Source organism: Bos grunniens, chromosome 11, assembly GCF_055505025.1.
Source record: "Bos grunniens cultivar Pamir isolate PY7600 chromosome 11, Bosgru_T2T1.0, whole genome shotgun sequence".
Classification (NCBI taxonomy): Eukaryota; Metazoa; Chordata; class Mammalia; order Artiodactyla; family Bovidae; genus Bos; species Bos grunniens.
This window is the reverse complement of record NC_141175.1, coordinates 79,279,646-79,305,670: the sequence shown is the minus strand read 5'-3', so window position 1 is coordinate 79,305,670 and position 26,025 is coordinate 79,279,646. Positions and strand designations below refer to the sequence as shown.

Here is a 26,025-nt window from a genome sequence, read left to right as displayed (position 1 = left end):
TATGAGACTGCTGGGTTGACACACTGGACTTGAAACAACATGTGCTTAAAAGAAAACAAAGAAGGAAAAGGCATGCAGGTAACACAGAAGTCTCCTTCAATTCCAGAGGTGAGGAAAAGCCAAGCAAGTCTCAAGTGTTGTGTTTCTTAGGGGTACATCACCTTCGAGGTGAGGATTCTGGAATTCCCTCCAGAAAATATTCAATTCTAGACAAGGAAGTAGCCTTATCTGCCTCCAAAACTGGCATGAGAGCAATGTTCACATTTGAACTTTGCCTCTGGTATCACTGTAATGAGGATAAATGGATGAAGAGCTGGAAATACATTCTTTTCTAGGGAGCAAGCCAAGAAGATTTGTGATAGTGCTGGCACTTGGCTGCCCGAGGAATATTGTTGATGTCCCACGACATGAAACATCTGGGCCTGTCTTTGGTGACCAAAACCCTGTCTCTATCTGTGTGACATTCCGAATGTCAGTAGGAAAAGATCCGTTTGCTAAAATGTTATTTTGGTGAGTCAGGGCCCACAGATGTAAACAGAGCTAAAGATATCTCTAGCATTTTGTTTGAAGGCTTGTCCTAGCCTTGGCTCCTAGCCTAAAAAATGTAAGAGGGCTCTGAAAGAGTAAGTTAATGAAAAAATGGGAACCATGTTAACTGGGCAAGAAATCCTGGTAGGGTGGTATGGGCAAGTGGCTCTCATTGCCCAGTGCATGCATACATACATACATATATATATATATATATTTTTTTTTTTTTTTTACTAAAAAACAAGCCTGACAATGGGTGCCTCAACAGTATTAGCTCCTAAATGTTGTCCCTAAATTTTCCCTGAAATACTTTCTGAAGGGCTTTGTGTTTCCCTTCTTGTTCTAGAAGCTGCCCATACCTTTTCCCTGCTGCCTCTCAGAGGAGGCTTTTCCCTTGAATGGGAAGGTTTGGGTTGTTTCCATCTTCTTAAGCATTTTCTTCCTTACTTTTTGAATAAACAAAGCTATTTTGTAAGGTTTAGAGGAAAAAACACCCTCTCCTCCTGACTAACGTGAGATTTTGTGCTTCTGGTGGCTCTTCTCAGCTCTTGACAGTCCCACTGGTGGAAGCAGGACCCAGGACATTGAAGCTACAAGCAGAATGTCAGCACCCTTAATGCTGAGGCCTTGCCCAGAAGGCAGGTTGGACAAACACCTGTGATGACAGTGCTGAACACACGTGTGTGTAGGATCTACAGAGAGTCCTGTTCAGCAGACACGACTGTGCCTTGCCTGAAGTAAACTGGTTTTAGCAAAAGCAGAGGAACCAGAGATCAAATTACCAACATCCACTGGATCATTGAAAAAGCAAGAGAGTTCCAGAAAAACATCTATTTCTGCTTGATTGACTATGCCAAAGCCTTTGACTGTGTGGATCGCAATAAACTGTGGAAAATTCTGAAAGAGAAGGGAATACCAGACCACCTGACCTGCCTCTTGAGAAATCTGTATGCAGGTCAGGAAGCAACAGTTAGAACTCGACATGGAACAACAGACTGGTTCCAAATAGGAAAAGGAGTGCGTCAAGGCTGTATACTGTCACCCTGCTTATTTAACTTATATGCAGAGTATATCATGAGAAATGCTGGGCTGGAGGAAGCACAAGCTGGAATCAAGATTGCTGGGAGAAACATCAATAACCTCAGATATGCAGATGACACCACCCTTATGGCAAAAAGTGAAGAGGAACTAAAAAGCCTCTTGATGAAAGTGAAGAGGAGAGTGAAAAAGTTGGCTTCAAGCTCAACATTCAGCAAACTAAGATCATGGCATCCAGTCCCATCACTTTATGGCAAACAGATGGGGAAACAGTGGAAACAGTGTTAGACTTTATTTTGGGGGGCTCCAAAATCACTGCAGATGGTGATTGCAGCCATGAGATTAAAAGACGCTTACTCCTTGGAAGGAAAGTTATGACCAACCTAGACAGCATATTAAAAAGCAGAGACATTACTTTGTCAACAAAGGTTCGTCTAGTCAAGGCTATGGTTTTTCCAGTAGTCATGTATGGATGTGAGAGTTGGACTATAAAGAAAGCTGAGTGCCGAAGAATTGATGCTTTTGAACTGTGGTGTTGGAGAAGACTCTTGAGAGTCCCTTGGACTGCAAGGAGATCCAACCAGTCCATCCTAAAGGAGAACACCTAAAGTCCTGGGTGTTCATTGGAAGGACTGATGTTGAAGCTGAAACTCCAATACTCTGGCCACCTGATGCAAAGAGCTGACTCATGAGAAAAGACCCTGATGCTGGGAAAGATTGGGGGCAGGAGGAGAAAGGGACGACAGAGGATGAGATGGTTGGATGGCATCATTGACTCAATGGACATGGGTTTGGGTGGACTCCAGGAGTTGGTGATGGACAGGGAGGCCTGGCGTGCTGCAGTTCATGGGGTCGCAAAGAGTCGGACATGACCGAGCGACTGAACTGAGAAGTAAACTGAGTTGGAATCTTTTTTGTCATGGAACGTTTCAGAGAAAACTCAACACCTGCCCCCTCCCCTGTATTTATATGGCCTGTAATGAGAGTAACCAGGCATTGTCTATCTGTCTTGCATTTGGGAGATCCTGGTGCTAAGAAACCAACATGGAGAAAATAAGGAAGGAGCAGAGTCAGAGACTAAGAGACTTCAGTCCTGACAGTTTTATTGCTGTGTTGCTTCTCATGCAAAAGCTGGAAAAAGTCAAGCAAACCAAGTAGTACCCTTAGTTAGTACGAGAGGATGGGAGACAAGTGCCCTTGGCCAGAAGCTGAGGGAGCTTCTACGTGGGAGCATCAGGCTTTCTGGAGCCTGAGTTACCTTCATAGTGCCCCTTGCAAGCAGCCGATCATCCAGAAATGACGTGTGTGCACAGTGGGTAAATCAGGAGTAAAGGGGAACAGAGTGCCTGTGATCTCTTGAGTGCAAACTTCTGCCCTTAATGGGAACTTAGTATGAATATACCAGCATCTATGCCAAGAAATAGACTTCGTGGAGGATGTCCTGCTAAAAATTTCCTGATTGCCGACAAATATCGATACATCTGAGAATGCTGGTTGAGCTTCTGTTGTGTGCATCACTCTGTGAGATCCCCAGGGGCAAAACAAATACCAGATAGGCTCTTAACCTTCAGAGAACCTACAGTCTACCTGAGCAGAGATCCCAAGTTAAATAAAGCTGAACACGGTAGGGAATAAATACCAAGCAGCTGTCAAGTTTGCTCTGGATGAGATAACTATCATTGCTTGGGTAGGCAAGAGAAGTTTCATGGAAGGGGTAAGGTTGAGCTGACGTCACTTGTTTGCTTTCCTTTAATTGACAAAGGAAACTTGAGTCTCTTGCTTTCAGATGATCAATTCAGCAAGAGCTATTGTGCACCAGGGTCTGCTACCGCCCCTGGCGTCGCATCCTGATGCTTTTGACTTTAGGGAAACTCCCCGTCTCCTTTCTGACCCCTTTCTCCCCTCGTTCTCTCCCATTCTCTAGCTCATTGCTGGTGCTGAGTCCCCGCAGCCTGCTTCTGGAAGCTCACCGTCTGAGGAAGATCGATCCAAGTCGGCCCCCACCTCCCCCTGTGACCAGGGTGAGGCCCTCAGATTTGCTTCTTTACCTCTGAGCTGTGTCCTTGGAAGGGCCAAGGAGTCCAAGGCTTGAGAGTGTGGCACTGAATGGCCCCGCCACCCTGGCATCACTCCCAGGCAGGGTAGAAGTGAGAGAGATGGGGAGCTGCGGTTCTTTTTCTCTCGCCTATCTTCCAGCTTCCACGTGCAGGAGAGGCAGAGAGCGCAGCCCTTCTCTCACCACCCTGCCCAGCTCTGCTCCCAGCCCCCTCAGCACCGCTCAGTTGAGTTGAATCTGACTTCCTTCCTCCCTGAACTTCACCATCATACCCAAAAGTTGAAATCAGGGCAGGAGTCTGGAGATGGGTGGGTGGGGATAGGAAGGTGAAGCTGGCAGAGCCTGCGAGAAGCCAGCTCCACACCTGACTCCCCTCTAGAGCTCAGCTCAGGATGTCTCCTTCTCCATCAAAATATGCTGGAAGTTATCAAAGGTTTCTGAATTCTGCAAGTATCCAAGGATGCCAAGACTGAGGAGGGATGTATACACTTTAGACCTTCCCCTCTGGTAACCAGAACCAGATCTCACTGGGAAGGGATGTTTGTATCTGCAGAACAGGGATAATCATTAACAAGTGAGAACAATAGCGCCTTGATGTTCTATAGCCCCTTTTGTCTTCCTTATCCTCATTCTACACTCAAGCCAACTCTCTGTCTACGCTCCCTTACTGTCCCCAGGTTACAGGGTGAGAAGTGTAAGGCAGAGAGTTAAAAAGTTTTGTCCAAAGGTCAGGAACTAAGTCAGTGGTAAGGGTGAGACGTCACCCCTTATGGCCTAGGGACCCCATTCTCAGAAGCCTTGCCATAGAACCCTCTGTGGAGGTCATCACTGCAACCCAGCCCTTCTTCCCCAGAAGTAAATAAAACAACCGCAGGGGGTATGCCAGTCCTGAGGTCACAAAATTATTGATCTGAGTCCCTCTTCATGCTTCTCTGATTAACTTTCTGCACCTTTATACTCTGCTTCCTTTCAAAAGAGGTTTGAGCCCTTCGTAAATAATCCAGTGGTTCCCCGGGGCCTCCAAACAAGCAGTTGCTGTCCCTGTCCAATGTGGGCATTTTCAGGTTTTGCTTTTTTAAGGCTGAGAGCTCCTTTGAGAGCTTCAAGGGGACAGAGTCATATGATAAAAAAACCCCAGGCAAGCATGAGGCAACTGGATTTGTAGGCCTGGTTCCTGCCCAGCCTGCTGTCCCACCTCGGCAGGACACCATGCCCCTCAGGACCTCTCTGTCCCCCGTCCGTGAAGGTACAGTATTTCCCAGCCATATTGTGAGGACAAATAGATGTGAAAACCTTCTTAGCAAGACAGTGCATTATCACCGAACTGAAATAAGGCACAATTCCTCTTCTCTCTGTTGTAAGAACACATAGAAAGATATTTTCTTCAAGTTTTAATATCCCCAGCATCCAAGTTCTGTCTTCCAAAATTTGTTTAATAACTTGCTTGCAAGTTATGAGCAGAAGCTGTATGCTGAGAGCAAAAGTTATACTTAGTTAAGAGTAAGTGATAGAAAACCGCGGCGCTGGCACGGACATATCTGTAGACTTGGAAGCTGTCCTCACCTCTCCCTTGCACTCTGTCCCGGCACATCTCAGAGAAGTCAAGCCTGCAGATCATGGAGCCTTCACAGGTCTCAGTCCTTCTGTAAAGGAGCCAAAGTTGTCTTTATGTCAAGCAGCAGCGGATCAATCCTGCTTGATTCTGATTCCCAAAGGTTAATAGTTCGTGTTTCCCTCCTGTGATCCCAGTTATTCACAAGCATCTTTTAAAATTGGATTACCCTCGAGATGTCCACTTCTCCACAAAGGAGCGTATGTCTTGGTGAATGTATAGCTGACAACAAAGTTTTCTCAAATAGAAAAGGTCAAAGGGTCACCCAGCATTATCATCCCCAGGTTAATTCAGGTCACATACTCTGCAGCAGCACAAGGCTGTGTCATAGTTATGAAACTGCTGAGGAATTCCTGCCCCATCTGAGATAAATTTGCAACATGTCACCCTTGGGACATAATTCTTTTGTTAATGATAAGCCCACTGCTCATTCGGTTAAATAACTTTATGGAAGATGGGTATTTAGAATAAACCCAGCAATAAAGCCAAGTAAAGTCCCTTAGAAGGTAAAGGCTTCTTAGTCCCGGTTATTGAAATAATTACCTCACCAGTAATTACTGTGACAGCGGTTTTCCATTAGCCATTGTTTTAATTTTCAAAGGAAACTTGAAGGATCCCTATTGCCTTTGGGAGGCCAGAATTCTTGCACTTACACCTAGAACAATGCAACAGGCTACCAGCTGAAGGGGGCTTACAGAGAGGTGGCCCCGTCCCAGAATAAAAGGCAGACCTGAAGGAGAGGATTGGCGGGGACCGTGTTGTTCTCGTTGTGTTCCTAGGCCTTGCTGTACATTAATTAGGTGCCAGTGAAAGTGTGCAGAGCAAATGAAGGAACTTACAGGAATGCGTCGCTGCGTCTGTTGCTGTGAAGAACCAGAGGGAGGGTTGAGAGTCATGGTGCAGGGGGGAACATTCTGAATATCAGATGCTAACAGGAAGGGCTTGTGAGGTGCGCACTAATGCAATATCTTGTCACTCTTGGTCCTAGAAATAAAAGAACTTGAAAACAACATCCGGAAGGCCTTGTCATTTGACAATCGAGGGGAGGAGCACAGGGCGGCATCATCCACCGATGGTCAGCTGGCAAGCCTGGGTGAAAATGGTGAAGTCCGGCAAGGCCAGGCCAAGCGCTTGGGCCTGGATGAGTTCAACTTCATCAAGGTGTTGGGCAAAGGCAGCTTCGGCAAGGTCTGTGGCACGCAGGGGCAGAACTGCTGGTCTGATCCAAAATTAAGTGATGAACATTTCAGCCTGGTCTGGTTATGTTTTCCTTCCTGGTTGAGTGACAATGGCCTGAGGCCAAGCAGACAGGAGCCAGGGTTCTGCTGCTCACGGGCTGCAGGACTACAGGATAGTCATTCCACCTCTCTGGGATTCAGTTTTTCTCATTTGTCCAATAGGAACAGGAACCAAGGGAGAGAGCAAGTGAGAAAGCACTCTGAGCAGTTTAAATTGCTTTATGTGTGCTTGGCCTCCCATTATCAATAATAGTCATGAGAGCTTTCTTCCTTTCAGAGATCCATCTGAAATTCTGTTTTTTTAATTCATTACAAAAATTTTGGAAATTAATTCTAGCATCTCTGCCCTGAGTGAACTTGAGGCCCAAAGGAAATCTTAGAGTGTATTACTTTGTAAATTAAATGTTATTTTAAGTGACTTTTCTGGCACTGACTAAATGTCTTTTTTATCCTCCGCCTGTGGCGAGAGAATGGACACAGTCATCTCAGGTCTTTGATCAGGGGCCACTGCCCTCGGAGCCCTTTCCCTCTCCTGCTCCCCTGAGCCCAACACAGTGATCTGGGGCATGGGTGCAGTGTGCCCATTAAAGCCTTCATGGTGACCAGCCAGCATTCTGAAGGTGGGATGAGATGGACGAAATAACTCCAGTTTATTTTTTATTTTATTTTTTTTAATTTTATTTTATTTTTAAACTTTACATAATTGTATTAGTTTTGCCAAATGGGAACCTAGGAAACTGGTTAACATTTCAGCTTAGACCCATGATTATTCCCTGCTTATCACAAAGCCATGCCTGGGATCAATGGGAGTCACCTTTCTAGGACCTCCTAGAGCAAGGTGGCCGTGCTCTGGAGCCAGGTACCTGGCTCTGGGAGCTCCTGGGGATCCCATGCCCTCATGCATCCTAGACTTTTGCAGGCTAAGCTATAGACCTGCTCCACTTCTCTCCAAAGGAAGTGGCTTTCTGGAGCCCCCAGAGGATGAGACCTGGTTCCCAGTCATCTTAGCTGCCACATTTCATCCTGAGACTGTGGGTGGCATTGACTTAATAGCAAAAGTCATGGGTGGGATTGACTCTAATAGCAAAGGCTGAAGCAATCAAATTCTTCAGAGACTGGTTATGTAAGAAGCAGACCCCAGTCCTCTGATGAGGCATAACTCTGGAATGTAAGCAGGACCTGGTTTAATTCTGAGCAAGATTCAAGGGGAAAGAAACAGGTTCAGAGGCTCCAGGTTTCCACAGGGTGTAAGCAGGATGTGAACCTCAATGACTTGGGAGCATTTGGGTTGCTTCTTCAGAAAAATTGCTGCCAAAGTTTGAGCCAGTTTTAAAGACTTTGTATTTTATGTGGGTGACAAACGTCTTCAGGGTAACATCCTGAATGCCCTCATTAAGCTTCTGAGTTACTGCTCTTTAGCTCTGATGACTGAAATACTGTATTTACAAGTTATTTAATGGGAGAAAATCTTGTCACATTTGTAGGGAAATGAGTGCAAAAATATCAAATGATAGGAAAACTTTAAGAAAATAGAGCTGTTAATTCACTCTCTGGAGAAGGAATCACATTCCCAGCTTTAAAGCTGTAGAAGAAATCATAAAGGTAAACAAGGACAGATTCAACTACAAAAAGATAGAGGACCTTGTTCAATAGAAAAAATAACAGAAAATCATATGGCAGGCTTAGAAAAACCTTTGCAGAAATTAACAGTAACTTTATATACCAAGCTCATAAGGATTCCTAAAGAATATAGTAGTATACAACAGTGGATAACTGGACAGAGGGCAATAATTTGCACAAAAAGAAATACAGTTAGAAAACAAACATTTTTAGTTTCATTACAAGTTAAAACGGCATTGAGGAAACATTTCACACTCATTACATAAACAAGGGTTTTTATGTGAAAGCACCAACATTAGTGAATATACGTGAAACTAAAGCCCTTCTACGTTACTAGTGGCAGATTATATAGTATAGCCTTTTTGAAAGTCAGGAAATGTACACATCTAACCCTATAATTCACTTTGAAGATTTTCTATAGCCTTTTCTATAGCCTTAAGGCTATGATCTAAAAGAAAGAAAAGTTATATGTATAAAGCACCTGAAGCAATTTATTTATATAATACTTAATAATTGGATAAAACTACTTTGAAATACATGGTTAAATAAACTGTTATACTTGAGTATCAGCAACTATGATATGATGGAGACTATACAGAAAAATGCTTATGAAATAACGTTCAGTTAAAAAAATCTATGCTATACTGGCTGCACTCATTGCAAGTATGACAAATTATATGAACATATGAAATAATTATTAATATGTTCATATAATTTGTTTAACAAATGTGCATTGAACTTTTCTTTGCCTGGACACAGTGCTAGAGATTAAAAATAAATAAATTATAGAAGCTATATTGGGATGGATAGTCTTTACATTTTAAATACTACAATACTGTTTAAAGTTAAAGATAAAATGAGTTAGTTTTTAAAGCATTTGGTATTGACTTGGGTTTCTTTTAATCTCCTATATATATAGACTTACAGGGGTGGTTTTGGTTAATTACAGGTCATGTTGGCTGAGCTCAAAGGCAAAGATGAAGTCTATGCTGTGAAGGTCCTAAAGAAGGATGTCATCCTTCAGGATGATGATGTAGACTGCACGATGACAGAGAAGCGGATTTTGGCTCTGGCTCGAAAACATCCGTACCTAACCCAACTCTATTGCTGCTTCCAGACCAAGGTATGTTTAAGAGGAAGCTGGTGGACTGCCATCTGAGGGTTGTGCTGGAGGATACTCTAGTATTTTGACTGTCAGATAAAATTTTAAAAATCAATCATAGATCCCCTACATTCTTTTCTCAAAGACCTTGTAAAATGGAATGGATTTTACCCTTGAAAAGATCGGGGAATATTTGAACAGCATTCTCCTTTTTAAGAGTAAGGGATTTTCCACTCAAGGCTGTACTTGTGAAGGAATGAGAGGGTGATAGAAGTCTTTATGAATGTAGCTGGACAAAGAAAGTCAAATGAATGACCCTGGTGTTTGCTCCTTAGAGAAAACAGCAGGCATGGTTTATCTTTGCTCTGCTCCTAACTTTTTGTCACTTGGCAAATCACTTAAGTTTGTTGTTGCCCTCAGATCAAATGAAAATAGAATAAAGGCTACCTGAACTGTGTCTAATCTGTGCACCATCATCTGAGGTGAAGGATGTGAACAAGCACTAAAAGTGCCTTATGGGAAGTTCTCTGGTGGTCCAGGGGTTAGGGCTTGGCTCTTTCACCACCGTGGCCAGGGGTTCAGTCCCTGCGCAGGGAATTAAGATCCTGCAAGCCACGTGGAATGGTCAAAAAAAAAAAAAAAAAAAATCCATCATGAACCACAAATTTAAGGTAGCATTTTAAAATTACCATGGAGGTGTCTAGAGACCAGAAGGTGGCAGTAAAGAAATGAAAATAATCTGTAAGCACATTATGGAGTCAGTCATGAGGTCAGCTTTCCTCTTTTCTCCACCTGAGAATCATTCGGAATTAATGAGAAACTTATCCTATATTTCTTTATCTTCCACGGTGCCTATCAAGGGCCTCACACATAGTAGCTGGTTACTCTCAGAGATGGAGGGGTGGGAGATTTTTTTTTAATTCTCTCCTCTACTCTTCTTTTTGCACCAATGTGAAAATCAGATTTCAGAGAAGTAAGTCTTTGACCCACAGACACTTGGTATTGGCAGTTGAGCTACCATCTCATCTCTGGGACTTCCAGTGTAGTGGGGACTGCTCTGATACCATGTTGTGTTACCCCATCTTCCCCTACCCATAGCAGCTGCGCCTTATCTCTTGCTATCTGAGCTGGTTTCCTAGCAGGAAACCAGCTTGCTTTCTTTGGACATATTGCCAAGAGGTCCGACATCCCGAGAGAGGTCCAGTCTAGCTGTAGGGACCTGTACGTGGTAGACCTGGGGAGCCTCAGCGGAGGCTCTGCTTCCTTGCAGTGTTGGTGAATGAGGGGTGGGATTGATGTCTTTAGGGGCAGCAGTTTTTCTTCTCTGTGCATTTAGAATATCAAGGCTAGGGTCCTCATTATGTGACTGCTCTTGAAGCAGAAAACGGTATCTAATGATACCATGGGTTTCCTTTGTGGCAGAACAGTGACCAGATGACATGGAAATTGGTGTCTGAGTGGCCAGAGGGTAAGGTTGGGAGAGAAGGGGCTTTTCTCTGTAGTTCAGAGATTTTTCTTAGGCCAATGTCAGGTGGCCACAGTTACGGGAGCAATTCCCAAACCATGCAGTTGACCATGGCGCAACTCACTTAACATGACAGATAGTATGTTCATCTAATTTTTCTAAAGCAAATCATAGTTTAATCTTACTGAAGGACCTTAGCTTACTAGTGAAAAAAATCTTAGGAGGAATCATTGAATAAGCTCCCAGCTTAACAGTTAGAAAATGTGGCTTTTCCTATGGCAACCAGTCATCATGATTTTAAAGAATAACTGATGTTCACCTGACTCTGAGGTAGGTTCTGGGTGTGGAGTTATCAGCAAAAAGGAAGGTGATTGTCAAGTGGAGGACTTTACTCAACAAAGCATGAGGGGGTTATACTACCTTCCACAGCAAACAGCCTTGAGTAGTTACATTCTGGGTGGAGGTGTTCAAGCCAGGAGAACTCAGAGGAGGGGGTGATCCTTAGAGTCCAGAGGTGAGGAAGGAGTTGGATCCAGGCCCTGCAGTGGGGAGGGCGGGAGCAGGACTTGGGTGGGAACGGAACTGACTTCAGTGGCCATAGTACAGCACAGCTTTAGTTTCGCTTTTCCTGAAAAGAAAGGAGGGTGTTTCTGAGCCTTCGTAAACTTGTTTTTGACTAAGTCTCAAACACATGATTAAGGAACACAAGACCTGTTTACAATCCTATTAAGATTTCTTTCATTCTTGCTTAATTATGACACAGAGCAGAAATAGTGTTAAGTCGGGTTTAATTATTTTTAGGTGAGCCTTTATTGTTTGGTATGTAGAAGAAACAGCCCCTACGAAAGCATTCCTTTGAGAAGCTCCTGAGAGACTGCACATGGCTTCAGGCCATGCGCTACACAGATTGCCTGACAGGACTTGGAAGTGTGTAGGGTCCCAGGTCTGGTGACCAATGGCAACGATTGTGTAAACCCTCTGGCGCCAATTGTGACGTCAGGTCTGGTTACCACAGCCCACTAAATGACCAAGTTATGCTTAAAGACTGTTGTGGCCTCTTCTGTGCCAAGCCCACCTGTCCTTGACTCCTGTGCTCTGATCATTCTCCATGGGATTTAGAAGGAAAAAAGCAAATGAAATGGCTCCAGTGCTTGTGAGAAAAGGCAGAAAGCCCTCAAGCCAGTAACTTCAGTTTCAATCAAAGTCAATCAACTCACACCAGTATGTTTGACTGGAATTCTCCCTATGCTCTTTGAGATGCTAGAATCACCTGAAACAGCTGGAAAAATCTACAAAACTGTATTTAATTGTGTAGCAAACATATAGTATGAAAAGGAGGTAAAAAGACTTCCTACTCCAGTTGAGATAGAGTAGCCTCATTTCTCTCAGGCCCTCCCTCTTACAACTAAAAAAAAACAAAATTCCTGGGCATAATTCTTACTTTATAAAGGCATTATGCTCTTCAAGATTAACATCAGTTCAGTTCAGTCGCTCAGTCATGTCCGACTCTTTGCAACCCCATGGACTGCAGCATGCCAGGCTTCCCTGGCCATCACCAACTCCTGAAGCCTGCTCAAACTCATGTCCATTGAGTCAGTGATGTCATCCAACCATCTTATCCTCTGTCATCCCCTACTCCTCCTGCCTTCAGTCTTTCCCAGCATCAGGGTCTTTTCAAATGAATCAGTTCTTCACATCAGGTGGCCAAAGTATTGGAGCTTCAGCTTCAGCATCAGTCCTTCCAATGAATATTCAGGACTGATTTCCTTTAGAATGGACTGGTTTGATTTCCTTGCAGTCCAAGGGACTCTCCAGGGTCTTCTCTAACACTACAGTTCAAAAGTATCAATTCTTCAGTGCTCAGCTTTCTTTATGGTCCAACTCTCACATCTATACATGACTAATGGAAAAACCATAGCTTTGAGTAGATGGACATTTGTCAGCAAAGTAATGTCTCTGCTTTTTAATATGCTGTCTAGGTTTGCCATAGCTTTTCTTCCAAGGAGCAAGTGTCTTTTAATTTCATGGCTGCAGTCGCCACCTGCAGAGATTTTGGAGCCCAAGAAAATAAAATCTGTCACTGTTTCCATTGTTTCCCCATCTATTTCCCATGAAGTGATGGGACCGGATGCCATGATCTTAGTTTTCTGAATGTTGAGTTTTAAGCCAGCTTTTTCACTCTTTAACTTTCATTAAGAGGTTCTTTAATTCCTCTTTGCTTTCTGTCATAAGGGTGGTGTCATCTGCATATCTGAGGTTATTGATATTTCTCCCGACAATCTTGATTCCAGCTTGTGCTTCATCCAGCCTGACATTTCACATGATGTACTCTGCATAGAAGTTAAATAAGTAGGGTGACAATATACAGTCTTGACGTACTCCTTTCCCAATTTGGAACCAGCCCATTGTTCCATGTCTGGTTCTAACTGTTGCTTCATGACTTGCATACAGATTTCTCAGGAGGCAGGTAAGGTGGTTTGGTATTCCCATCTCTTGAAGAATTTTCCACAGTTTGTTGTGATCCACACAGTCAAAGATTTTGGCATAGTCAATAAAGCAGAAGTAGATGTTTTTCTGGAACTCTCTTGCTTTTTCTATGATCCAACAGATGTTGGCAATTTGTTCTCTGGCTCCTCTGCCTTTTCTAAAACCACCTTGAATATCTGGAAGTTCTTGGTTCATGTACTGTTGAAACCTCGCTCGGAGAATTTTGAGCATTACTTTGCTAGCATGTGAGATGAGTGCAATTGTGCAGTAGTTTGAGCATTTTTTGGCATTTTCTTTCTTTGGGATCAGAATGAAAACTGACCTTTTCCAGTCCTGTGGCCACTGCTGAGTTTTCCAAATTTGCTGGCATATTGAGTGCAGCACTTTCACAGCATCATTTTTTAGAATTTGAAATAGCTCAGGTGGAATTCCATCACCTCCACTAGCTTTGTTCGTAGTGATGCTTCCTAAAGCCACTTGACTTCAGACTCCAGGACGTCTGTCTCTAGGTGAGTGATCACAGCATCCTTGTTATCTGGGCCATTAAGATCTTTTTTATATAGTTCTTCTGTGTATTCTTGCCACGTCTTCTTAATATCTTCTGCTTCTGTTAGGTCCATACGTTTTCTGTCCTTCATTGTGCCCGTCTTTGCATGAAATGTTCTCTTGGTATCTCTAATTTTCTTGAAGAGATCTCTGGTCTTCCCCATTCTATTGTTTTCCTCTGTCTCTCTGCATTGATCACTGAGGAAGGCTTTCTTATCTCTCATCGTTGTTCTTTGGAATTCTGCTTTCAAGTGGGTATATCTTCCCTTTTCTCCTTTGCCTTTAGCTTCTCTTCTTTTCTCAGCTATTTGTAAGGCCTCCTCACACAACCATTTTGCCTTTTTGCATTTCTTTGATATAGCTGTAAAGAATTATAAGCATTGTACTAGCTGTTGATATGGATGAAAAACTAAAATTTCCATATTCTAAATTTATTTTTAATGGTTGATATTAGATTAACAGCACATTTAATATTTTCATACACACAGTAATTTCTTGCTTAGAAAATATATGGCTTCCCTGGTGGCTCAGTCAATAAAGAATCTGCCTGCAATGCAGGAGACCTGGGTTCAATCCCTGAGTTGGGAAGATCCCCTGGAGGGGGGCATAGCAACCCACTGCAGTAAAGCCTATAATTAATTCAGTGAATATACAAGTATTTATTGGTCATCTATTGTATGCTAGACATTACTGAGGCTACACAACTCAAAACATACTAACTCTGAATGCTTAAAGATTGCTGTTTAGTGGGGAGATAGATAAGCAGCAAGTGATACTCTACAGCACAGTAACTCTTCTAGTGGAGCTCTGTAGGTGATTCATCTGAAGCTCTGCCAAAGGCTACTGGGAAGGCTTCCTGGAAGAGGTGGCACCTAACTCGGACCTTTAAGCAAGGGTAGCATTTGTAAAGAGGATGATGGAAAAGAGACGCTTATGAAGACTAGAACTGATCTCCTACTCTCATTTTCATGGTGATTTTTCCAACACTAGAACTCCTACCTCAGTGTGTGTCCTGCTTTTTCCAAGGCAATGCTGATGCTTAGCAACTGCAGTGAAGGAGAGGAAGAAAGGGAGGATGTTGGGGAAATGAAGAGGGAGGTTCCTGCATCCGCAGAATCAGATGTTCATTGGTAGAGAGGGGAAGGCAATACTGGGAGCCTACTTCTTTGGGCTCTAAAAGTTATGGGCTACTTAATGTCAGGGCTTAGGAGGAGGCATGATTTCAGGAATTGCCTCTTCTGCCTTCCCTCATCCATGGAAGGCTGAGGATGGGAGAGCCAGTGAGGGGTAGGCTTGTTTTTGCTTTTGTTTTTCTGGTTATTAGAAAGAAAATTCTCAGGCATTTTGAGCTGCTGAATATGATCTCCCTTGTGAAATCATCCCTTCCAGCGAAAGCTGACGAGTAAATTTGTCATGATTTTTTTCTCATTCAAAATAAGAGTTTCTACATAATTGTCCCCATCCCTGATCCTTTGGCATTTCCTGCCAGGCCTGGGAAGAAAACTCATGGAGGGCTTGGTCAGTGTGAGTTGCTAAGAAGGAAACAGAGGGTGAACTAAAGAATCTCCCTCATCCAATCTCCCTAGCTGCCCTGGGGGAAATGCAGGATGGAAAAATCCTTAAAAAGCAACTGGAAACATTTTTTAAATGAGTTTTAATAAGCTGTGTGAGCAGGGGGTGAAAACTGCTGGGAAAGGAGTGTTGATGATGCAGGGGGAAAATTGTGGTTTCAAGGAACTCGGATGTCTCTTATGACTGTCAATTCTGAAGAGCAACAAACACTAAAACAAAAAGCAGAGTAAGAATTAGGCCACTGGTAGATTTTCTTTTTAAGAGGTGACTATGTCAAATTAAATTTAAAAGAGCTGAGAATGAAGCATGGGTTTCTTTTTTACTAGAGCGTACCTTCCAGGGCAATGTGGTATCGGAGTGCCTGATGAGGCTTTGATAGGATTGACAAGGGTCTGGCAAGAGTATGTTGAGAGGTTCAATACCGTGAGATGGTCTGTGGGTCAGGCAGACACCTGGGAATCAATATATTTGCCAATAAAAGAGACAGCCTCCATAGTTTCTAACAGATTTCAGTGAAATGAGGTCTACAGTAGAGGGTACAGGCTTAGCGTTGGCAGAGTCCATTGCCAAAGTGATGAGACTCCAGCAAACTCTCTTTACTTCTGAAGACCATCCTGTCCTAGAGCAAGCTGGTCAATGGAGCCATGGCTTTTAATCAGCCAACAAAACGTCTTCAGTGAGGGCCTGCAGTGTACACATCACTATGGGGTCTTACAAGACTTTGTGATAGGTCTTCTGTCAGAGTCGTGGGGTTATAGTTCTGTTCACTTGAAGCCTGTGGAGGGCTGGTGGGGACTGAGGAGGCGGTGGGGAGGAAGGAAAGAGGAGAGAAAGGATGAGTGTGTGTGTGTGATGGGGAGGGGTATGTCTATGTGCAGCAGACCAGGGCTGCCCACCCCAGGTAGGGAGAGATCACAGATTTCATAAGCAAGGCTTCACGGAGGTAACCTAACAGGAGGCATTCTGCATGATGAAAGGAAAGGCTGTAGAGTCCCTTATGGCTCACGTCCCCCCTGGGGCAGAGAGATACCTGTGTGTGTGTATGTGTGAATGTGATGTAATGTACGGGTAATCCAAGATGCCACTGCCTCAGGCAGCTTCCTTGTTCCAAGGAATATTTGCATTTAAGTGGGACAGTCACTTTTGCCTTCATTTCTTTTAGCTCGGCCATCCTACACATTTGTGATGACATCTCTGTGAGATAAGTAAGGTCCCTTCCTTCTATGGATGAGGAAACTGAGGCCCAGAGAAGTCGCACGAGTCTGTACTGTAACCCAGCCTGGCATCCAGGTGTCCTGTGACTCTCGTTGTTCACCTGCTGTTACTCTGTCTCCAACACCTCCCTCCTATCCAAGTTCCCTACCTCACATATCCGCACCTCCCAGCCCCTCCCCAGTCCCCATACGCTGCCCCACACAGGAGAAAGGTCTCAGAGTGACAGCTCTGTTTTACCTAGATTCAGTGAGATTGGAATTAAAACAAAAAAAATGCCCCTTAAGCTGGTGAGAGTAGCTGAATCTTGCAGCCTGTTTCTGGAAACGTTTCCGTTTTCTGCAACTGTGAGAGAGGAGAGAGGAGGAATGGGGGATGGGTGCAGGAACATATACAAAATGGGCTGGAGCAGGACGCAGCCCTCACGCTTGCCCATTCAGTCACTGTTTATTGAGCATCTACTAGGTACCCTGGGTATCATGCCGTGGGCATCATGGAGCACCTTGCCACCTGCCCAGAGATTTAGTAGTAAATTCACCTCTTTGTTTTCCTGCAAAAACCAGTGGCCTTAGCCTTTAAAAAATAATTGTAAGGTATTTCCCTGGTGGTCCAGGGAAGACTCCATGCTTCCACTTCAGGGTGCTCAGGTTCGATCCCTGGTCAGAGAACTAACATGCTACATACTGTGTAATAATAATTATCATTATTATTATTTATGACAAAGAATATTTGTTAATTGTAGAAATTTTGATAAATTTATAGAAGAACAGAAAGAATTGTTCCAATGACTACTAACATTTTGGTGTATATATTTCCAGTTTTAAAGTACAAATCTGTTTATACACATATTTTTAAAATTGAAATCATATTTTCAGTTGTCTCACCAAATGTATTCTGAAGCTATTTCTGTTGTCACTAAATATTCTTTAACCAAATGATTTCTAAAGTTCACAGTATCCGAGGGCTTCCCGTAGAGAAATCCTTAATCTGGGGGCTTGCAGGTCACCAGTAAATGCTTGGCTTCCCGTGGAGCTGATGTTAGTGGTAAGTGAACCATCAAGCACTGCCCAGCGATGCCCAAAGAGAGCATTCACCTCCATGCAGCAGAACGGCCTCCTTCTGTTTATGTTTCTCTCTTTCTGTAACATAAATTGAGTACAACTTGCAGAACCTTTGACACTGGCATCTTGTAGAACGAGATTTAAATTCCTTTGACGTCATATACAATGTATATATGTTTGTTAGTAGATGTTTTTTCACTAGTGTGGAGTATGTTTACCCCCCTCCTACATGATTTGCTTATTCTGCCAAGCTGTAGTTTCTGACTTAGGTTTTGTGGACGTGCCTGAGGAGTTTCTGTGTATGGGTGTGCGCGCATTCACACACGTGTGCACACACACACACACACATCTGAACACACAGACCCTGGGTGTGCTGTGAAGAGAGGGCCTACATATTCCTCTTGCTATCCACCCAGAGAAGTTGTACCTTCAGCTGCTTCTCATGTTAGTATTCCAAGTAAGATACCATTTGGAGAAAGGATTATACTTTGGGGGAAAAAAAAAGTGTAAAGCTACTGCAACTTCTGCTGACAGTTTGGAGTAAGTCTTGATGATTCTTACCTATCCGTGTAGAATCAGGTTTATATACACAGATATCATTTCTTGAAGATTTCCATTATATATGTCCTTACATTATTAAAATGGGCATGTTCCTGGAACTTAGGCAGAGAGAGAATTTTGGAAGTAGATTCAAAATTTATTATACATTTCTTTTATTCTCCGTGAGTGCTGTCTCTAGTTTGGTTGGATCATTAATAGAAACCACTTTGGCTCGCTGAGGAAGGTTTTCCACCATAGAAAGAGTAAGATAGAGGAGTGTAGCTGGGTTATAACATTACTCCAATGACACGCAAGTTGACCATGAAAATCTGTTCTGTACTAGAACCTTATTAGGTGCCATTGGGAGATAACAGGAACTAGGACTCTTACGTTCAAGGACAGAGGATAAAATAGACATAAGCAGTAACTTAGAATAGAGGTAGTATGTGATAAAGAGAAAAGAAAAACTTACTGAGCACCTATTAAGTGGCAAGGCTTGTGCGAGAACCAACTTCTTTAATTTTACCCAAGTCTCATGGAGTATAGGTATTGTCCTTTCTCTGGGGAGGGGAAGAAGCTGAGACTAGGGGAGCCTTAGCCATTTGGCCAGGGTCATAGTTTAGTGGTGGAGCTGGAATTCAGACCAACCATCCCCACCCTTGCCTCCTATGGGAGAGAAGGACTACTAGGGATGAGGAATGTGCTCTGTGGGGAGTTCACAGGAATTCCTTCAGGGAGCTTGAGGAGCAGGACACAGCAAGTTTGAGGGAGGGAGGAGTTTGACCCCAAATTTAGGGTGAGTGATGATGTGTTGTGTTGGAAAAACGGGCTCACTTTGGGAGGGTATGAGAAAGACCACTTCATAAGGAGAGTTTGGCTAAGCTCTGGAGTTCTTAAAGTGTGAAACAAGGAGCTTGAACTTATTCTGAAAGTAAAGGATTCTTTGAAGGTTTTATAGGCAGTGATGACTTAAGAAGCAAGTGGGGCAGCTCTGTGTGGTTTGGATTAAAGGGGAAAATAAAAAGTATCTACCTGTGTGGAGGTTGCTTCAAGAGCCTGCGAGTCAGGAGGTGGAGGAGAACTCCTGAAGGAAGAGTTGCTATAGGCTGTTCAGTTTCCTCTCTGCATCCAGGAAGGTGGACCTGCTTGAGAAGGAAGTGGAGCACTGCGTTTAATCCTCTGGCAAATATCAATTGTACAACCCCAGGCTGGTTAGCAAGAACTTAGATTGCAGCCAGTTGGGTTAAGTGACCTATACACTTCTAAGGTGTCATTTGCCCACAGTTCAGTGGGTTCGTAATGTTTGAATTTAAATGAAAAGTTTCAGCTTGAACTCTAAAACCAGAGGTATAAGTTATCTAACCCATTCACCAAACAAAGCTGGTTTTCTCATTGGTTGATGTCAGACCTGCCATCTCCCCTCATCTATTGGATTTCAGAATTTATTATTATTATTTTTGTGTGTGTGCCTATTTTTAGATCCAAGTTGAATTTTGATAGTGGACTGTTGTTTTCTATGTGGGGCATTTTGTGAAGAAGCTTCTACCCAGTCTATTTGAGATTACTCAGCTTAAGCAATGGGCTTTCTTTATAATTTCTATTTGTTTTTGCTGTGCTGGATCTTTGTTGCTGCTTGGGCTTTCTGTAATTGCAGGAGCAACTTTCTCGTGTTACACGGGCTTCTCATTGTGGTGGCTCTCTTGCTGTGTGTGATCTAGGTGTGTGAGCTTCAGCTGTTATGGCTTGTGGGCTCAGTAGTTGTAGCTCCTGGGCTGTAGAGCACGGGCTCAATAGTGGTGATGCACAGGCTTACTTGCTCTGTGCCATGTGGGATCTTCCCGGATCAGGGATCAAACCCTTATCTCCTGTATTGGCAGGCAGATTCTTTACCACTGGTCTACCAGGGAAGCCCAGCAATAGGATTTTCTCATTTAACCTGAACTTTTTCTTCCAATGGTCTCAGGTACTTCAGATAACCCTGCTGGACCTTGATTCTTTGAAGGTTTTACCAGTGGGTGGCTATGTCCCATTTGGCTATTTGTGTTCATTGTGCCCTCTTCATTGGTAAGGAACATGGGTTCCAGGAAAGAGGGCTCTGTGAGGAAAGACACTCTGGTTCTAGCTCTGAGTCCTGGCGCTGATGCTTGACTGAGATGTTTCTCTGGGCATTGACTTCCTCACTCATAATAAAAGATTGGGGAAGGACACAAAGAGAGGAGATGACATTATCTTCAGTAAAAGATTCCTAAATCTGATTCTAAAGATCTGTGAAAACTCAACTCATTGAGAACAATACATGGGACCATTACTAACTAACTTGCTGATGCATGAGCGAGAAAAGAACAACAATAAAATCATATGAAAAATGCTCTATTTAATGTTCATTTTTCAAAGTTCAATTCAGTAAATGATCCTCCCTTGATCAATGCCTTTATGTTCACAAGACTATTGTTTTGCATCACGGTTCTGAATTCAAACTCATTTTCAATGACTAATGGTCCCGCATCAGGAGATCTACCATGAGGTGTTACAATTGTCTTATAAAAACACAGCACAGTTTCTAGCACAAAGCAGGCAGTATAAATTTTAGCCTCTGTTTTTCTGACCAGCTGGCTAAATGTTCACAAAACAGAATTGAGAAACCATTGTTGGTAGATTTGAACCCCCTTATGAACCTAGCTTCATAAGGATAAAATATACATTATCTGTCCCCTAAGCTGAGTCCAGATGTCCTTAACTATAGCTATGACCCAACCTCTTAACCTGTCTAGTCATCCCACAAGTGTTTCAGGAGGGCATCGAGCAAAAGATTACCAAGAGCCATCTCTTCTCCCAAATGTCTATGCCCAACTAGAGGATGAAAGCTTTGTTATATCATTTTTATTTCTCAATTGTAAAATCTAGTCAATTTAGAAGTGTAACTACTTAACATGAAGAACACATCTTCGATTGTGTGTCCCTAGAAGTCAGGTAGCTTGTCCTTCTGACTGTCTGACCCACTGCTTGAGCTGTGGTAGTACAAGTGGGTCACCTTGACATTGGCTTCCATGTGGTTTCTCTGAGTGCTTTTATTTATCCAAAAGAGTCCAGTGAATTCTTGCTGGATCTTTTGTCTCCTTCTTGCCACTGGGAGAGAGGGGGAGATGTATGTCACATATTAGGGCTGACTCCCCAGTATGAAAGAAAAGGTTCCTGGTTCCAGTAAAGAACATCTTAGAACTGCTCCCTGGTGGTTTCACTTTGGAGGCTGCCATCCTAATTCAAGAAATGAGAGAGAGAGATGGGTCATCCTTGGATCAATAATAACATCACCTTCCATTTCAGGGTCATCCTTGGATCAATAATAACAAAAAGAACAACTTATATTATTGTTGCTATTGTTTAGTAGTACTTGTTAAATGCCAGGTTTAATGTCAAGCATTTTACATGTACTAACTTGTTTAATCTTCACATCAACCTTCTAGGTAGGAGGTCCTAGAGAGGTCCCAAAGAGAGGTCACATAGCTGGAAGTGGCAGACCCAGGCAGTTGGCTTCCAGAAACTTCATTTTGTCCTAGTTCCCAGGGGATATTAGGCTCCTGAGGATTAATGATCACAAACCAAAATCTCAAGAGACCAAGGTATAAATAAAACAGCAGTTGGTTATCTTATAGTGAAGTGATCAGACTATTTATGTCTATTACCCAGGGTCTCTAAAATAACTCTTGCTGGGAGGGGTATTATTTTAGGCAATCCAAATTGTATTCAGAAAGCAAGAGGAGGAAAAACAGGCCCTCTTCCTCCTATTATGAGGACTCTTTTCTTTCAGAGGCAATTGGAAGCTGAACCATCCACTTTTTGAATCCTTCAGAGCATTTTATTTTACTGTGACAATCCAAAGAGAATGCCAGGAGAGATCATAGACAAAAAGAATTCTCTTAGTTGACTCCTGAAGTGTGGCAGAAGGTACACATTAACTCCTTTGTTGGGTCAATAGGATATTCACTTGGAATTCATCAGCAGTATGTAATCCATTTTGTCTGGACCACTTGTGTGCAGGTTGCTAGGGAACTAAGCTCTTTACCCAGCCCTGGCTCTTAGAGCTGAAGCCTTCTGGCTCTACAGATAGGTTTGGGCCAGACCCACTGATAGTGAATTGGATGATGATAGGGACTGTGGCCTTAGCTCATCCTGCAAAAGGCACAGCATAGTAACAGTCTGAGGTGGTTGGAGAAGCTGATGTCTTTGTTCTCTGTGTTTCTTTCACCATTTATCCAACCCATGCCAGTTTTGTTTTTCAAGTAATGACTTAAATTCAACCTCCTTTATCAAGCACTAATTTATGAAGGCTTTCTGGATGTACCAACTGCTGCTGCTAAGTCGCTTCAGTCATGTCCAACCCTGTGCAACCCCATAGACGGCAGCCCACCAGGCTCCCCCGTCCCTGGGATTCTCCAGGCAAGAACACTGGAGTGGGTTGCCATTTCCTTCTCCAATGCATGAAAGTGAAAAGTGGAAGTGAAGTCGCTCAGTTGTGTCTGACTCTTAGCGACCCCATGGAGCCTACCAGGCTCCTCCACCCATGGGATTTTCCAGGCAAGAGTACTGGCGTGGGGTGCCATTGCCTTCTCCGGGATGTACCAACATTAACACTAAAACCACACAAATGCAACCAAAGGAAACACATTGCCATCCATTTTGAAATATTCCCATGATCTCATTCACCTGGAGTTTTTCTACTTTTCAGGGAGTTGATTGGAGATATGGGAAATATTTCCTGATGTATATAAATCGAAAGGGAATGTAACAAAGAAGTACAAGTAGGTTCACTAGAAGAAAACTTGAAAATAAAATACGCTTAAAAAAGTAATCATCATAAATGCAGGTGTGATTTGTTCATCTTGCAAAAGCCAACTACTTTCATAAAATGTTTTTGAAAGAATTCACTAGGAAAAAGCCCTGGGTTGGCAAGACGCACTTGGTTTGCTGGGTGGAGTGGCTGAGGGGTCGAGGTACTGGGCAGAGTCACTGAGACCTGAAGTGTTGAAAATGGTAGCAGGGGAGGAGCAGTACAGGGAGAGGAAGGGAAGGTATCCCATCAGCCAGGGAACAAGTATCCTGCTTTAGTAAACAGTAGACAGCCAGTATTTCCCCAGTACCTGGTATGTCTTTTGCTTCTTACTAGGTGTACCAGTGACGGAAAAAGACACAGCCTTTATCCCAAGAATTTCTTGTCTATCTAGGAAGGTAAGACGAGTGCAGATGAGCCAGAAGAAAATGAAATATTCTGTGTAAAATTGAGTGGTGCAGAAATCAGCTTAGAATGTCAGAGGAAGAAGTGCTGTGAGTGGGCTGGAGGAGTGCACACACTCCTGCAAGTGCGAGGGACACTCACACATGAAGGACTTTGTCACAGGAGTAAGAACCCTGGATCCCATCCGTCTTTGAGGAGCACAGTGGTGATAGTCTGTTAGCACCTTTGGGATGGGCTCCATGTGGTCTCATTATTTTGTGTCAAGGAGCAAGACCTGTCTGAGGCAATTGTGCTTGTTTAGTTCGTTTGGATCCTTCCCTCCAGTCGCCTGTCTCAGTGCTGATCTCTGCAGCTTTAAACCACATTAGCCTCTGGAGGGATGGGAGGGGGATGGGATCAGCCCATCACTGTGGGAACTGAAGAGAGCCCAGTGTCCTCGGCACTGGGTAAACACAGGAAGTCAGCAGCTCGTGGATGCCACGGGCAGAAACAAACAGGGTCCTCCAAAAACTTAAAACAATAGATGGATGCTTCCAGCCCCCGAACCATGTGATTCCTGGGCATCCACATCCCCTGAAAGGCAGCTTCTCTTTAGCTCTTTGAGCTACTCCTTAATTCTTGGATCTTGAAGACATTAAGTTCAGCCCCAAATGCATACATTCAGATGCTCCATCCTCATCTGTAGGAAGTGGCCCTAATACTTTATAGGATTATGAGTAAAAATCCCATTTGATCCAAATAGACATTTTTGTGGGAGCAAAAAGTATTAAGTTGGAGGGCTTTGTCAAAATCTACATAAATTTTTCAAAGGTTAAGGTAATGATGTGAAACTTAAAATCCCAATTCCCATAAAAATGGACGTTTAGACTTCATAGGTAAGGAAAGACGAGTAGAGAAGAGTGTGAGCAGTTGGACAAAACTGGAAGAAACATAGAAAACTGCAAAAAATATGAGGAATATGGAACTTAAAGGGAAAATACCTCCTTTTGGAGGATGATTATCATTTGGAAGGTTTGAATGCATTTCTTCCATCTTTAAATCTACCAAAAATGTCACTCTAATATATGGAAATAGTATTTGAATACAGAAGGTGAGGGACTGGCCACAGCTTACTAAAATATGGCAGACAGTTTACATCCAAGGAAACAGAAAGAATCAGTTCAGTTGCTGTCATGATATTTTAGGGATGTCTTTTAAAAGAAAGGGCACTTTTAAAAACTAAGATCTCAACCAGAAGAGCTGGTGATGACAAAGAAGGAAACACAGACCAAAGATGTAAGTTAGTCCCAGAAAGAGCTATGCAGCATAACTGCATTTATATAAAGTCCCCAAATAGGAAACATTAAACAATGTATTGTTTAGAGATAAACGCAGAGGTGATGAAACTATAAAGAAAAACAGTTTAAGGCAATAATTACCAGGAAGGTCTACCTGGTGATTACTCCTGGTGGGAAGTGGAGGAGGGGATGCGATCAGAGAGGGTTAAAACAGCTTCTGAAGACCAGCAACCACCTCCTATCCCTGATGGCTCAGTGGGTAAAGAATCTGCCTGCAATGCAGGAGACACAGGTTCGACCCCTGGGTGGGGAAAATCCCTGGAGAAGGAAATGGCAATGCACTCCAGCTTTCTTGCCTGAAAAATCCCAGGGACAGAGGAGACTGGTGGGCTGCAATCCATGGGGTCCCAAAGAGTTGGACATGACTGAGCACACACACATCATGACTAAAAGGAAGTTTGTTTTGATTATTCTTTAAAATATATATTTTATATATTCTTCTGTAGGTATATAATAAAAGGGAAGAGAGGAGAACAAGATCATGAAAAAGATCTTAACTGCTGTAGATATTAGCATTTTAAATGATGATATTGCCTCAAAAAAAATTCTCACTGTAGTAAAAATGAGCTTGAGGACAATGTCTGCGTATCGTTATTTTGCCACCAAAGTCTCGTTTTTCCTGTTGTCTTTGGCAGTGAGGTCTGTCTCAAGGACAGGAAGTGCAGCCACTAGTCCCATGGTCTGTTTAACTCAAAGGATAAAGCATAGACCCTATCTCCTTCCCAAGACCAAGGCCAAGAGGGGGCTGAAGTCTCGAGGTTATCTGCAGAAACACTGGCCCGTCTTCAGCCCAGACTAGGACCTCCGCTTCCCAGGTTGAGAATTCTCAGGGAGTAACCCAACCCAGCCTCACCTTTTCAGCACGCAGCTCTGCTTAGGGGAGAAATCCCTCCGAGTCTCCACTACTTTGGTGCTTTTCAACATTCTAAAATCTTGTTTTATAGCCAAGAAGATGTCATCAGACATTTCATTGGTGAGTAATGAAAACCATAGAAATCTTTATTTTCTCTCTACAAAATTATATTATAAATGAACTGCTTTGCAGTTATATGAACCAAACATGTTCTCTCCAGATCCTGACATATGCTCTGTGGGGGACATGCCCCTCCCCGTGCCTCCTTCCCCCATACCCTCCACTGGTGGAAAATAGCTTTCCTTGCTGCCATTACCAGTGCCGAAGATTTATAGAATGTTTTCTGTAAGCCCAAAATAATAGCAGCTAATATTTTTACAGCATTTACTATGTACCATTTTTAAAGCTCTTGACATATTTTGATTGATCTAATCCTTGCAAGGGCCTTATAAGGTAGACGTATCCTGAGACACAGAGAGGTTAAGTACCTTCTGCAAAAATCACACGGCTAGTAAATAGCTGAGC

General features: G+C 43.2%; 1 protein-coding gene across 12 annotated transcripts in view; it reads left to right on the top strand.

Annotated features, from left to right (window-relative positions):
* Positions 1-26,025, top strand: part of PRKCE (protein kinase C epsilon) — a 547,240-nt gene that overhangs the window by 370,460 nt on the left and 150,755 nt on the right. For 11 of the 12 annotated variants that reach the window (XR_015137027.1, XM_086327131.1, XM_086327130.1 and 8 more), the window contains 3 exons: positions 3,491-3,587; positions 6,223-6,422; positions 9,042-9,215. Coding sequence is in view for 11 of the 12 variants with exons in the window: in XM_086327131.1 (XP_086183257.1) it covers positions 3,491-3,587; positions 6,223-6,422; positions 9,042-9,215 (471 nt within the window). In the remaining variant the exon portion in view is untranslated. Of the gene's footprint in view, positions 1-3,490; positions 3,588-6,222; positions 6,423-9,041; positions 9,216-16,426; positions 24,361-26,025 lie in introns of those variants that run through there. The other variant, XM_086327139.1, reaches the window with a different exon arrangement.